We start from the raw sequence: 14,759 nt of genomic DNA, 5'->3' as shown, positions 1-14,759 counted from the left end.
CTCTCTGCTGCTTCACTCCCCAAATGACCACGATGCTCAGCCTGGAGCAGGCTGAAACCAAGAGCTTCATCGGGGTCTGCCATATGGGTCTGAGTCTGGATTGAAACTAGAGAAGCTGAGATTTGAACCAGCACCCATAGGGGATGCTGGCAACACAGGCAGCAGACCAACCCATGACATCATGATGCCGGGCCCCTATATGTTTATTTTTGTGTCAGTTAAGGAATGGTTGGGGCCCAGCTCAGTGGCTTGATGGCTGAATCCTCGCAAGTGCCAGGATCCCATATGGGCGCTAGTTCGGGTCCTGGCTGCTCCACTTCCCGTCCAGCTCCCTGCTTGTGGCCTGGGGAAGCAGCACAGGGTGCCGAGTGCTTGGGCCCCTGCACCTGCTTGGGAGACCCAGACGAAGCTCTTGTCTCTTGTCTGCTACAGCCATTTGAACAGTAAACCAGTGGATGGAAGATCTCTGTCTCTCCCTCTGTAATTCAGCCTTTCAAATAGATGAGCCTTCAGATGCAGAAAACAGAAGCTGACACAAAGGGAACAACTTAGCACGGGTTTATTAATCCCCAGCTGGAGGGTCCAAAGAGCAGGCAGTGCTTCAAGCTCAGCTGCCACTCCACCAGGCTGAGGTCCAGGCGTTGGCCAGGCTGGGCTTCTACCTGAAGATCAGGAAAGAAGAGCATGCCCCCAGCACCACTCAGGGTGTCGGCAGAATCCAGCTGCTGCCAGTCCCTGGTCTCAGGTTCTTGTGCCCGCTGGCTGCTGCAGGGGCCGCTCCCAGCTCCAGCAGAGCCAGCAGAGGAGATGCTGGGGCTTCCCACTTGCCTGCCCACCTCCAGCAAAACATGGGTGGGGGGAGTGCATCCTGGCCCTTCCCTGTGTGTCCTACAAGGCAGGAGGCCCGGGAGGGATGAGGGCTGGCAGGGTCTGTTAGCCCAGAGGAGCAAGTAGGGGTGGCAGAACTGGAAGGGCTATGGGCAGGTCCCCGTTGGGCCAGCCGACTGAAGGAGCCCGGTGTTGGCTCCAGGCCAGTGTCACCCACCGGTCAGAGGCTGATGTGATCCAGGATCCAGGGGCTATAGGCAGCCACATTGGTGTAGACACCGGGACGGTTGGGCAGGGCACAGCCCTTTCCCCAGCTCACCACGCCGGCCAGCACCCAACGCCCAGACTGCACGCAGGTCAGGGGCCCTCCGGAGTCCCCCTGCAGGAGGAAGGGCCACTTAGCCGCAGCCTGCCCAAGAGTTGGGTGCAGCTCTCTCAGCTCCAGGCCTGGCAGGTAGCGCCAAGTGGGTGCTGAGACGCTGGGCAAACTGGGGATATCTTCTGGGACCTGCGAAGTGGGGTGCTGAGCACAAGGAGTAGAGGTGTGTGCGCACCTGGCAGGCGTCCTTGTGGCCCCCCAGGTAGCCGGCGCACAGGTTCCCAGGCAACACAATGCGCTCGGCCTGGGGCACCCTGGCCCCTAGGTGGTAGAGGCGGTCACAGGCTCTGGAGTCCAGCAGCGGCACCCTCACTCCCTGCAGGGGGCGCCACTCCGGGAGCGGAACTAGAGGCAGAGCAGAGATCTCAGACCCCGAGGCCAGGGCAGCAGGTTAGGGTCCCAGGGAGAAACCGAACCTGCGAGGCCGACCTGCCAGGCTCGTCATCGCAATCAGGCTGGAACATCTGAGTTCCTAGAAGCTGCGTTGGGTCCTCGATTGGGACTGGGGTTTCCAGTCTGATGAAGGAAGGGCAGTCTCTCCCATACCCCCGGTCTTACCTCCCGGGCGGAGGCTGCCCCAGCCGGTGACCCAGCACAGGGAACCTGGAGGCGGGCGGGCGCCGGGCTCGGGCAGGCAGACGGGCTGGACGCGGGCGCTCAGAGGTATGGTGTGCCGCAGCTGCAACAGCGCAAGATCGCCTCGGGCCGCGTCCTCGGAGTAGTCGGGGGACAGCAACACCCGCCGCAGCGGCGCGGAGAGCGCGCGAGGCGAGGCCGGGTCCAGGCGCAGCGCCCCTAGACGCACGCGGTATTCGGACAGCAAGGCCCGCCTGCGGGACAGGAGCAGCAGGAGTCCCGCCGCTGCCCACCCACCTGCTGGGGTCCCCCCGCGGGGGCCTGGGGAGGACACGGACCTGGGGAAGCAGTGCGCCGCCGTCAGCACCCACTGGGGAGCGATGAGCGACCCGCCGCACACATGCGCCCCAGCGCGCTGGATGCTCGCCTGCCACGGCCACTCTCCCTCCCGGGCGTCGCGGCCCCCTACGATCCGACTGGATACACGGGGCTGCCCGCAGGCTGCGAGGGGACAAGGGGCCGTGAGGACGGCGGAGGACTGGGCGCTGCACACAAGGCCCTCGGAGGCCACTTACCTGCCCGCGCCGGGGACGCCGGGGACGCCGGGGACGCGGCAGCTCCTGGGTGGGAAGCAGGGAGGGGGCCGGATTATGGATTTGGTGCCGGATAATGGTCTTGGAGGAGGGGAGAGATTACCGGGGAGGAGCTGCGTGGAAGCCACTAGTCACACTGATCCCCTGCTAGGCTTTGTGCAATCGGTTGCCGGAGAGCACTGTGGGGGTGAGGGGCCTATTACACACTCGTGGGAGATGGCCCAGGTCTGTAGGATGCCCAAGGGTGCTCTCACGGAAGGACCCAGAAGGATGGGCTGGAGCCAGGGTCCCTGCATCCAGCGTGGGAAGAGACACCCCCCCTCCCCTCCCACGCCCAACGTGCTCACCTAGCACCAGCAGCAGCAGGACCCCGGCACAGAAAGCCCCCTCCATTCTGCCTACAGACCTGGGTAAGGTACCAGTGGCTGTGGCTCAGGACTCTGTTTCGGAGCCCCTGGGAGAAGAAAGGAGTCTTTTGCTCTGGGCACAAGCCCACCACCCCCTACCTGATCCTCTCCCCCACCCCAGCTGGTCCTGGACAATGCCCATGGCCCAGGTTCAGACCCTCCAGCTATGCAGCTTGCCCACCCCCAGCTCCATAGGAGGCTCTGCAGAAGCTGGCAGCCTCCTTCACCTGCTCCCGTTAACTTCCTCCACCCTACTTGCCCTCACCCTCACAGCCTGGTGCCCTCACTGTTGACTGGGCCAGGAGAAGGCTTCGGGGCTTAAAGGGCAGGAGGGTGGAGGACCAGCCAGGGGGTCATTACCAGGTGGGGCGGGGCTGCGGCTACACCTGACTGGCCTCAGACAAAGAGGCTTTGAGTGGTGCTCTGTGGGGACACCTGGGCTGTCCCCCAAGGAAGCCTCAGGGGCTGGGGTGGACCTGCAGGCTGGCTGGGCTCTGTGGGATCCTTGCCCATCCCACCAAAGCTGTGTGGGGCTCAGCCCAGTCAGCCAGCCCCACACAGGGCCCCCAGCTGCGCAGTCCCCTCCCAGAGACCAGGGCAGGGTGGGCTCAGGCTGGCTCACAGCAGACCTGACCAGGAGAAGCAGTCCACCCGCTGGCTGTCTGAGGGTGGTCAGGACAGAGTGGCTGACCAACAGGGCCACCAGGAGTCAGTCCCTTCCCCCTTCCTTCCTGCCTTTCCTTCTATTGGGCAGATTTACAGAAAGGAGAGACAAAAAGATTTCCCTTTGCTGGTTCACTCCCCAAGTGACCGCAACACCCAGAGCTGAACCGGTCCGAAGCCAGGAGCCGGGAGCTTATTCTGTATCAACCATGCAAGTGCAGGGTCCTAAGGCTTTGGGCCGTCCTCCACTGCTTTCCCAGGCCACAGGCAGGGAGCTGGGTGGGAAGTGGAGCAGCTAGGATACAAACCATATGGGATCGTGGCAGATGCAAGCTGAGGATTTAGCTGCTAGGCTATTGCACTAGGCCCACATATGGTCCCTCTTAAGGACCGCCCTGGAGCTGCAGCCAGGATGGTGCCCAGGGCTCCTAGCCATCCCCAGTTTGTCCCTCAGCCCACTGTTGTGTCATTCACTCTCCAGTCCTGCCGAGGCCATGTGCTTAACTTGTATTGCAGGGGATTTTTATTAGCTTGATGACCCTCCATGCAGCTGGGCCAGGTCCGTGAGCCTGCATCCATGCTGGAGGTGCAAGAAGCAGAGATTCAATTCTTGTGGTTCTGTCAGGGACCTCAGAGATCCAGGCTCTGGTCTCCAACCCCCAAAGGAATTTGAGAATCTGAGGCTGAGGCATCGATGCAGGTTGGTGGAGGAAGGGGGTGAGATTGCAACACAGGAGGGAGTGTGGACCACCCCAGAGTGAGGACCCCACATGGGCACGAGCCCCCTGTTCAGTGATCTGGAGCCCCGGGGGCTCTGCAAGGGAGACAGGCACTTCCAGGAATTTGGGGGCTGCCCAATTCCCTGATTTTTTTTTTTTTTATTGCAAAGTCAGATATACAGAGAGGAGGAGAGACAGAGAGGAAGATTTTCCATCCAATGATTCACTCCCCAAGTGAGTGCAACTGCCAGTGCTGCACCAATCCGGAGCCAGGAGCCAGGAACTTCTTTCCAGGGTCCCAAAGCTTTGGGCCATCCTCGACTGCTTTCCCAGGCCACAAACAGGGAGCTGGATGGGAAGTGGAGCTGCCGGGATTAGAACTGGCGCCCATGTGGGATCCTGGTGTGTTCAAGGCGAGGACTTTAGCCGCTAGGCCACGCCGCCGGGCCCCCTTTGATTTCTGACTCCTGGTGATTCATTTGGGTACACCCGGAATAGCGGTAGTGGCTGCTGCTGCTGGCTATGGAGCTGTGCTGGCCCCGGCTGCAGCACTGCCTGTGACCACAGGACACCTGCGGAGCTGTGACGCTTACCGGCCCGGTGACTTGCCAGTGCCCTCTGCGCTTTAACACTGACCAGGTGCCATGACCAACCGCAACCTGCCTACTTGCTGCCCGCCTACAGTGTAACAACCACTCGTTGGCTGTACTACAGTCGGGGGGACCGAGAACTGACCCGCTACCTTAGTGCCCGTTCTGGTTCAACAGAACACACCAGGGCTGGGGACACTGACAGCTCCTGGGATGTGCAGCTGCACCGTTGGGATCCGCACCAGCCCTTCCCTGCAACCAGGTGGGTTCCCTGAGGCGGCTTTTCCTGCTGCCAGGGAGTGCAGACTGTCCCTGCAGTGGGCAGTGGGTGACCATGGGCCCCAGCAGCCTCACCCCTTTGTGGCGTAAGTGTGTGTGGGGGGGTACGACATTAAGGCCCTGCTGGAGATGCCCACACCCCCCTCAGAGCACTGGTGCCTACCCAGCCGGCTCTGCCATGTGCAGACCAGGACAGAGCACTGCCGCCAGGGAGCCAGGGGACAAAGAGCCACCGTGGCCCTCCCTGGAGATGGCTCAACCTTCTGAGATGAGGAGTCCCAGGACTTGGGGCGGCATGCCTTGTTCCTCCTGCCCCAGACGTGAGGGTGCTCAGCTGCGGGCACATGAGGCCAGGGTAGCTGAGACTCGGTGCGTGAGACCTGGCACGTGAGCTGTGGTCCCTGCCCCAGTGCACAGGCCAGTTACACTGCCATCTCTCCCCAGAAGCCCCAGGGTTGAGGGCTCCCCGGTTCCCGGAATGGGGTCCCAGGGACCTCAGCCCCTCTGCGTGCCGTCCCTTGCCAGAGGTGATTGAAGACAGGTGGGGTGGGGGAAGTGTGCCAAGTGGCAGCCCCCAACCCCGCACTCCGCCATGCATTTGATGACAACAAATTTCGCGAGAGGAGAGGGAGCCGGATGAGGCAGAGGCCATGGTTCACAAGCCCCTCAGAGGGAGGGAGCCTCCTGGCTCCGGTTTGGACCTGCGCCCAGCCCGGGTCATCACGGCCACGTGGGGGTTTTCAGCCCGGATGGTGGCCGTCCCCGGCGGGGGGCGGGCAGGAAGAGCTTCCAGAATGTTCGCCTTCTATGTTAAGAAACCCTAGACGTCGAGGCCCCTCGCTGCAGGAGGCTGCGGACCCTGCGAACACCGGACACCGGGCGAGACCCCGAGAGCCGATTCCCCGGCGCGCGGACCCGGCGGCCGTGGGACGCTCCCCGCGCCGGACATCCGGCCCCGGCAGGCCCCGCCCCATCAGTGCGGCCCCGCCCCGCCGCGAGGCGTGGCCCCAGCTCCCAGCGCCGATTGGCTGGGCGCGTAGCTCGCCGCGGCTCGGGGAAACCAGGAGCGGCGGGCGCCTCGGCTCTGCTGCGCATGCTCGCTCCGTGACCCCGGCCTGAGGTGACGGCCCGACCCCAGGCGGGCGCCCGTCGTCCAGCACTGAGGCCGAGGGACCGGCCACGGCTCTGGCGCCGCACGGGTGAGGACGGGCCCCTCGGCGTGAGGGGAGGGTCGGCGTCGCGGGGAGTGGACACACCCCCGGCCGGGTGCCCGGGGGCTGCGGGAGGGCGAGCCGCGGCTCCGCGGTCGCCTCTCGGTGCCCGCGCCCTCCTCGCTGCTTCCCCTTGGGTTTTCAGCCCCGGCGTCCCTGCTCCCAGGTGGCGCGCCTTGTCCTGGCCGTGCTGGCCGTCTGGGTGCTGTCCCCTCCTGCTGCCCTCGGAGGGTGCCCAGGGAGGCCGGGGCCTCGGGCTGGAGGGCCGTGCGCAGCAGGTGGCAGCGGTGACCGGGCAGGGCGCGGGCTCTGGGGTCGCTCGCTGTCTGAGCAAAGCGAGCAGCGAGAGGAAGGAGGCGCAGCGGCTGCCATGGCCACGGCGCAGGGTCCAGCGGGCCGGAGGGTGAAGGCCAGCGAGGGGCAGAGGGCAGGCGGGCATCTCTGCCCAGCAGGTGCAGGAGGGTGATTCTGTGCTGCCAACAGGCAGCGCTGCTCCTTGCCGCGGGCCTGCTGCAGAAGAGACGCATCGGAGCTAGGTGTGACGGGGCCTCTGGTGGGGGGCGCCTGGGGGCGCGGGGACACAGCCTGCTCCTTGCCGCGGGCAGCCTGCAGGACCCAGCTGCTGGACCCTGCCCCGTCGTTGCTTCTCTCCACTCCTGCTCCTTTGAAGGACCCCCATGGAGCGGGGGGGCTCCTGGCAGAGCCACAGGCTCCGGGGTTTGGCCCGGGGTCTGCCTGGGCATGAGTGACTGCCCCACGTGCCGATCTTGTGCGATCCTGAGTTGGGGGCTTGTGGCTTCGAGTGTGTGGGTCACCTCGGTCTGATCCACATTGGTGATTCAACCATGGCCGGCTGTGGGCACCACGCTTGGGGGGCAGGTGGACACAGGAGATCTGGCTGGGAATGTGTGTGCAGTTCAGCAGTGCTGCCTCCTGAGGGATGCCGAGTCTGCCTACCAGGGACTGGGATGCCTTCCCACTGCCTCAGTCTCCTGTCCTTCCAACGGCATTTCCACAGCGTCCGGATGATCCTGGAGGGCAGGTGGCCCAAGGTGCGCCCCATGGAGGGGGTGGGGCTGCAGTTCTGTTTCCCTGTGATGGAGTAGACGTCAGGGCTTTGAAGGGCAGTTGCCACTGTTAAATTTGTCAGGTCCGGTGCGGTAGCCTAGTGGATGAAGTTCTTGCCTAGTATGTGCCAGGATCTCATATGGGCACTGGTTTGTGTCTCAGTGGCCCCACTTCCCATCCAGCTCCCTGCCTGTGTCCTGGGAAAATAGTCAAGGACGGCCCAAAGCCTTGGGACCTGCACCCGCGTGGGAGACCTGGCTCCTACTTTTGATTGGCTCTGCTCCAGCCGTTGTGCTCACTTGGGAAGTGAACCATCGGATGGAAGATCTTCCTCTCTGTCTCTTCTCCTCTCTGTATTTCTGCCTTTCCGATAAAAATAAAATAAGTCTTAAAAAAAGTGGGTTATGCTTATTTCCTTTGCGATAAAATAACCAGTTGACTGGATCAATTTTAAAACAACTGACTTTGTATTTGAATATTTTTAGCTTTATGGAGAAAAACCAGGGTCCCGTCATTGACACTCAAGCCTGGGTCCTGGCACTGGTGGCCTGCGCGACCGTGTTCTGCCTGCTGCTGGCCAAGGCCCCGGCCGTGCTGGAGGGACTTTGCTTGGTTTCCTCCGGAGGCTCCCCGGGCAGGGCTGGCTGTGGGGTCCCGCGGAGGGGAGGGGCACCCTGCTCTGATGTGCCTCTTCATGGATGACCTGGCCTTGGTCACCTGCTTGAGGTGGCGTCTGGCCGCTGTGTCCGCTGCCCAGGCCGCTGTGCCTGTTCCCCTCCTGGCTCGTTTCCTGGTGGGTTGTTGTCCTGCCGGGCCCTGGGGAGAGTGTTCCTGGGAACTGACATGTCTTCCAAGGCAGGGGAGGGTGTGGAGCCGCCCAGTGCCCTGGCCGCTCTCTGAAGACCCCAGAGGGGCATCTCAGGTCGAGAACCCGCAGGTGGCTAGGCAGGGGAGGGGGGTGTGTCTTCTGCAGCGCCATCCCCCTGCAGGTTTGTGGGTCACACTTTCTCCACCAGCTCCTGGGCGTCTTCCTAGTTGCTGGATCAGCCTTTATTTGTTCCTTTGACGCCAACTAGCACAGGGAGGGAGGGGCCCTCTCCCCGAGAAATGGACTAATAAAACATTACCTTGTGAGCGACCATATCAGCTTCATTTTTAAAAAATGTCTTTATTTGGAAGGTAGAATGACAGGCAGGGAGAGGCGTGGGTGGGGGAAGGACCTTCCATCTGTGGGTTCACTCCCCAAGTGGCTGCAACAGCTGGTGCTGGGCCAGGCTGAAGGCGGCAGCGGGTACTCAGTCCAGGGCAGCCAGGGCCCAACATCTGCTGCCCTGCTAAGCACGTGAGCAGGGACTGGATGGGAAGTGGAGCAGCTGAGCCACAAACCAGCGCCCTTAGGGGATCTGGGTGCTTGCAAGGCGAAGATTTGGCCATTGAGCTATTCTGCTGGATACACTAATGCTTTATTTATTTATTGTAAATAAAACATAAACATTTAAAATTTTTAAATTTTATTTTCTCTCTGAGAAAGGACAGTCAGCCTGAACGATGGCTGATGGGGCCTACACAATGGCTCAACTGGCTGACCATGTGTCCTGTGGCACCAGAGTCCCTTGGAGGCACCGGTTCCTGTCCTGGTGGCCCTGCTTCCCATCCAGCTCCCTGCCTGTGGCCTGGGAAAGCAGCAGACGGCCCAAAGCCTTGGGACCCTGCACCCACGTGGGAGACCCGGAAGAGGCTCCAGACTCCTGGCTTCAGATCGACTCAACTCTGACCATTACTGCTGTTTGGGGAGTGAACCAGCGGATGGAAGATCTTCCTCCTCTCCGTGTATCTGATTTTCAAAAAAACCCCCACCTGTTTCTGAGGAATAACACCGCCATCTGGTGGCGCCCAGGAGCACTGCAGCGTCACTGTGAACTGTGGTCAGCACCTGGGCGAGGTGATGCCTTTCACGTGGGCCTCTCCTTGCTGACACCCTGGGAGGGGAAGGACATGGGGAAACACAGCGGTGGAAAAGGCGTGCTCACTGCTTGCTGTGAGGTGACACATGTGACTCACTCTACCCAGTTCACAACCAGACTCAGTTTGCCCCTCGGTGCCCCCTGGCCCCAGTGGGTCCTTGAAGCCATCCGCCATGCAGGACCCTGCTTCCCGGGGCTCCAGGAGGGTGCTTCAGTTTTTGAAGTGTGGTTTAGCTGATGCCCCACAGGAGGAGCACAGTGTCCCAGCTGGCGTGGGCGCAGGGCCTGCCCTCCTTGGGGCCTAGTTCCTGGGTGTGACCCATCAATCAGTGCTGGCAGTTCAAGCCATTTCCATGTCATTAAGCACCTGCTGTTAAGTCCCCATTGTGCAGAGCTGCCAATGTTGCAGGCCAGCGCTGACCAGGAGAATGCATTAGGGTCTTCCCAAAGCTCATGGAACATTTTTCCTTGAGAGAGTTCTGTTTTGTTTATTGGACAGGTAAAGTTGCAGAGAGATCTTCCATCCATTGGTTCACTCCCCAGATGGTTGCAGCGGCTGGACTAGGCCAGGCCTGAAGCTAGGAACTCCACCTGGGGGTCCTGAGAAGGTGCAGGGAGAGCCTGAGCAGGAGGCTGGGCCCCAGCTGGGAGCAGGTGCTCGGCTGTGGGCCTCCCACAGCGCCTACCCCCTCCTCTTTTTTTTTTTTTTTTAGTTCAATTGAAAATAAAGATCCCAAGGAAGCGTTAGCCAGAATCTTCCACCCACTGGCTCTAGTCCACACTGACGCCTGGTCCAGGACTCCCACGTGGGGCAGGGGCCGAGCGCTTGCGTCATCTCCCACTGCCCGGTCAGGTGCGTCAGCAGGGATCTGGACAGCAGGCGAGGCGGCTTGACCGGGCCCCGCACACCTATGCATGGTGCAGCTTGCAGCTGACCCTGTTGCAACCCACAGTGTCCTGCCAGGTTTTTGTCGTTGTTGTTGTTTAAAGGTTTATTTATTTTTTTTATTGGAAAGTCAGATATACAGAGCAGAATAGGCGAGACAGAGAGGAAGATCTTCCATCCGATGGTTCACTTCCCAAGTGACCACAACGGCTGGAGCAGAGCCAATCAGAAGCAGGAGCCAGGAGCTTCTTCCAGGTCTCCCACGTGGGTGCAGGGTCCCGAGGCTTTGGGCCGTCCTCTGCTGCTTTCCCAGGCCACAAGCAGGAAGCTGGATGGGAAGCAGGGCTGCTGGGATTAGAACCAGCACCCATATGGGATCCCGGGTATGCAAGGTGAGGTCTTTAACCACTATGCTATTATGCCGGGCCCGCCAGATTTTTTTCTTGACAGATAACTTTCCAAACATAGGATTCTCTTCTCTGTGTGACATGTCCATGTATTGAATGGCCACAGGTGTAGCCTGCAGTCCAGGATGTGGCTGGATCTTTGCATGCCCGGGAAGGGGCGATGAGCCCTGGCTGTCTGGGACGCCAGCTTCTATGATGTGGGTGAGGTGCATGGGTCACCCCCTCAGCTGCTCTGTGGCTCTGTCTGACTCCCTGGCCTCAGCCACAGCCACAACAAGTGCTGGGAGACACCAGCGTGGAACGTGCTAGAAGCATTTTGTGGGTGCTTGGCATGTCCCAGTGAGATGGTGGGACTCTCCCTGGCTGCCGTGTGTGGGTCACCTCGCAGTCCCCAGGAGGGCGTGCACTGACTGACTGCTGCCTCTCCCTCAGGCTGGCCCACGGACTCAGCAGTTTCCTGGCTGGAGAGGACAAGGAGCAGCCCGCCCGCCAGGGGCCCGAGGGACGGGTGCTCGGAGCCGGCATGCCCCTCCCCGAGGCCTGCGAGCAGGAGGCTGCGGCCGTGACTGCTGGCCGGGAGCTGTCCACAAGGCCGGGCACGGACATGGTCTCTGCTGGCCCTCGGAAGCCCCGGAAGTTCTCCAAACTGGTCCTGCTGACGGCCTCCAAGGACAGTGCCAAAGTGGCAGGGGCCAAGCGCCGAGGCGTGCACTGCATCATGTCGCTGGGGGTGCCAGGCTCAGCCACCCTGGCCAAAGCTCTCCTCATGACCCACCCCGAGGCCCAGCGTGCCCTCGAGGGGCCCCCCGAGGAGCCCGAGCAGAAACGCTGCAAGCCTGCTCTGGGTGAGGCTCCTGTGAGGCCGCCTGTCTGCTGCTCCCGGCCTGTCCTCGCTCCTGCACTTCCCGTGACCAGCGTGGGAGGCAGGGGCACAGGGTCCAGGCTGGGCGTCCCCCGGAGTGAATGTGACCCTGACTGGCCTGTCTCAGCCCCAGCTGCCTCGCTCCTTGCAGGGGTCTTTGGGGGGCTGGAAGAGAGGGCCCGGACCACCCAGACATTGTCTGCTGGGGGCTCTGCTGGGCAAACCTCTGTCCTGCCCCATCTCTAGGCTCCTTCCCAAGTGTTTTAAGAGGGTATGTGGCCAGAATAGAAAGCCCCCTCCCCCACTGCTGCCAGTCACAGAGGAGAACTGTGGGTGCCCTGCCCTGGGCCTCAGGGAGCTGCAGGACAATCCCCCAGCATGCTGGCCCCTCCCCACCGCTGCTGCCCGAGCCTTGGCACGCTGGTGCCCTGCAGCTGTTGGCCCAGGGAAGGCTGGGAGCAGCCAGGCAGGTTCACGGCCCTGCTGCCCTACCCTCGCCACCAGCCTTTGCCCCACATCGGGCCACCTTGTCCTTATGGTTCCTAAGCCACCCTGGCAGACAGTGCAGCCAGCTGGGGCGAGCAGGGACTGCCTTTTCTGTACCCCACTCAGGCTTGTCCATGGTTCTCGGGACTCCCAAGGGTAGTGAGACAGGGTCAGTTGGGGGACAAGCTGGAAGGAGCTGGCTGGGGTCCTCGAGGCTCCGGGGAACAGAGCAGGCTGGGGCAGCGGGGGCTAGAGGAGGTACTTGCAGAGGCCTAGGTTCTGGGGGTTGGGCAAAGACCATGGCAGTTGCTGTGGCCCCTGGTGTCCAAAGGCTGTGAGGACCCCTGGAATGGCAAGTTCCCTGACACCTGCGCCTGGGTCAGGTGTGGCCAGCCCTGGCGTGCCATAGGCTGCGGGGCCCCGAGGTGACCCCAGGCCCCACAAGGCTTGGCACAGGTGTTGGCACCTGCGTGTACCCTTCAGGTAGGAAGTTCTAGGGGGGCTGGGTGGCTAGAGGGGTCCAGTGGGAGAACGGAGATGATGTTGCTTGCCCCGCACTGCCCTGAGCTTGTGGCGCCAGAAAGAGCTGTGCGTTTAGATGAGGTGGGCCCGTGGCTCCCTCCAGGTGGTTGGACAGGCAGATCCCCCACAGAGGTGAGGGCTTGGGGGTGAGTGGTCAGGTGAGAGGCCATGGTAGCCCCAAGACTGCCCCTGGGACCCCCAGCCAAGGATGCCTCAGGATATCGAAACAGGGGAGACCCCAGGCCTGGAAAGGAAGTGCCAGGGATGTCAGTGGGGAGCCCCACTCCCCAGCCGCTGCTGTTTGAAGCTCCCACCTGGCTCCTGTCCGTGGGACCTCAGGGAAGCAGAGCCTGGGGCAGCCCGTTCCCCACCCCAAGGCCACCGGTGGTCCTGTAGTGAGGAGGGTCAGGCTGCTCTTGGGACCCTCAGGGCAACGGCTCAAAGCCCCCGGCTCCGGGATGAAGAGCATGCAGGCTCTGGCCAGCCAGTCAGCTGCCCACCTGTCCCCCAGCCCCAGACTGGGGGTTCCTGGAAGCGACGTGCTCAGGGGCCCCCTACATTTCCTGTGACTCCAGACTGACTCAGCCTCTTCTCTTCCAGACGCAGATGCCCAGGAAGCTGTCCAGCTCTCTCTGGACCCTCCCACGGGGGATGGGGAGGGGGCCACGCCGCACCCCGCTGCCCGGGACCTGGACCCAGTGCCTGAGCAGGAGGCGGCCGCGTGCCCCTGAACCCCTGAGCCCCTGAGCCCCTGAGCACTCACCCACAGCACAGCCTTTGCTTTCAGTGTCCTGTCATTTCTTTGTTTAGATGCAGCCCATTACTTTTGTAAGCAGAAAGTCTCAGAGAATAAAGGAACTGTGCGAGATGGCATCCTGGTGGTTTTAAACACTCAGGACGTGCGGTCGCCTGAGCCCTCACCCAGCCTTTACCAGCCCACCCGGCCCCGCTGGCCAGGCAGTCTGCCCCACGCACCCGCCCTCCCCTGTAGGGGCCTGACCCCACGGTGCCGCACTCGGCTCAAAGATTGTGCTGGCCAAGAAGAGGGCCTGTGAGTGGGTGGGCTGCAGAGGGTCCTGACAAGGGCCTGCCTGCAGGAGCTGGAATTAGAACTGGTGCCCAGGGCCCGGCACAATAGTGCAGTGGTTAAAGTCCTCTCCTTGCACGTGCTGGGATCCCATGAGGATACCGGTTCTATCCCAGCTGCCTCACTTCTCATCCAGCTCCCTGCCTGTGGCCTGGGAAAGCAGCAGAGGACGGCCCAAAGCCTCGGGACCTGCACCCGCGTGGGAGACCCAGGAGAGGCTCCTGGCTTCGGATGGGCTCAGCTCTGGCCGTTGGGGCCACTTGGGGAGTGAACCATCGGATGGAGGATCTTCCTCTCTGTCTCTCCTCTCTGTAAATCTGCCTTTCCAATATAAATAAATAAATAAATAAAAAACAACTGGCACCCATATGGATCTCAGTGCATGCAAGGTAAGGACTTTGGCTGCTAGGCCACCACGCCAGACCAGACCCACACCATTTCTTTCCTTTTTTTTTAAGATTGATTTATTTATTGGAAAGTCAGATATACCGAGAGGAGGAGAGACAGGAAGATCTTCCATCCCCAAGTGAGCGCAACGGCTGATGCTGTGCCGATCCGAAGCCAGGACCCAGGAAGTTCTTCCAGGTCTCCCACACGGGTGCAGGGTCCCAAGGCAAGGACTTCAGCTGCTAAGCCACCGTGCTGGGCCCACACCATTTATTTTCAAAAGGCAGAAAGTTAACAGGTGTTGAGGGAAAGCTTCCCTGTGCTGTCTCTTCCCCACTCCCCCAATGCCCGGGGAAGCAGAGGGCAGGGGACTCAAGCCAGGGCCCCAACGCGAGGGGCAGGACCCCAACCCTGGGGCCGAGCAGGTGCTCCGCGGGGGGGGGGGCGGAGCTGGTCCTGGCTGCGCGTCAAGCCCCGCCCCGCGGCCCGGCGCCCCGCCCCCTCCAACTGCGCCCAATCCCCGCGCTGCGCCCGCCCTCTGCGCCCGCCCCGGCCCCGCCCCCGAGAGCCGATTGGCCGAGGTGCCCGGACCGCCGCAGGGATGACCCGGCGTGGGGGCTCGGGCCGGGAATGGCCGCGCTGCGCATGCCCGGGGCGCGGGGCCCGAGGGGCCGGGGCGGGCGACGCCTGCCGAGCAGTGACCGGCCGTGCTGCCCGACCGGGGGCCCTGCTGCCCGACGGGGAGGCCGTGCTGCCGGCGCCGAGCGGTGAGCACGGGCCCCGGCGGCGGGGTGTGGGGTGCCGAGGGCCCGGGCGGAGGGCAGGGGAGGCCGCGCCCGGCATGC

General features: G+C 62.4%; 2 protein-coding genes across 2 annotated transcripts; one reads left to right on the top strand and one right to left on the bottom strand.

The window, feature by feature from the left end:
* Positions 1-1,048: 1,048 nt before the first annotated feature.
* On the bottom strand, positions 1,049-2,769 carry LOC121151892 (serine protease 33-like). Its single transcript, XM_040973745.1, has 6 exons — positions 2,724-2,769; positions 2,359-2,403; positions 2,122-2,284; positions 1,766-2,037; positions 1,383-1,552; positions 1,049-1,207 (listed from the first exon to the last, which is right to left on the bottom strand). Exons 1-6 carry the CDS (start codon positions 2,767-2,769, stop codon positions 1,049-1,051), a joined length of 855 nt encoding a protein of 284 aa, XP_040829679.1.
* Positions 2,770-6,109: 3,340 nt separating this feature from the next.
* LOC121151765 (FLYWCH family member 2-like) lies at positions 6,110-13,313 on the top strand. Its single transcript, XM_040973557.1, has 3 exons — positions 6,110-6,233; positions 11,003-11,415; positions 13,041-13,313. The coding sequence occupies exons 2-3, from the start codon at positions 11,094-11,096 to the stop codon at positions 13,169-13,171; spliced, it is 453 nt and encodes a 150-aa protein (XP_040829491.1). The 5' UTR covers positions 6,110-6,233; positions 11,003-11,093; the 3' UTR covers positions 13,172-13,313.
* The last annotated feature ends 1,446 nt before the right edge of the window (positions 13,314-14,759 follow it).

This window comes from Ochotona curzoniae, unplaced genomic scaffold (genome assembly GCF_017591425.1).
Source record: "Ochotona curzoniae isolate NIBS_2020 unplaced genomic scaffold, NIBS_Ocur_1.0 contig_2321, whole genome shotgun sequence".
Classification (NCBI taxonomy): Eukaryota; Metazoa; Chordata; class Mammalia; order Lagomorpha; family Ochotonidae; genus Ochotona; species Ochotona curzoniae.
The sequence above is the reverse complement of the archived record's forward strand: the minus strand, read 5'-3'. Positions and strand labels throughout refer to the sequence as shown.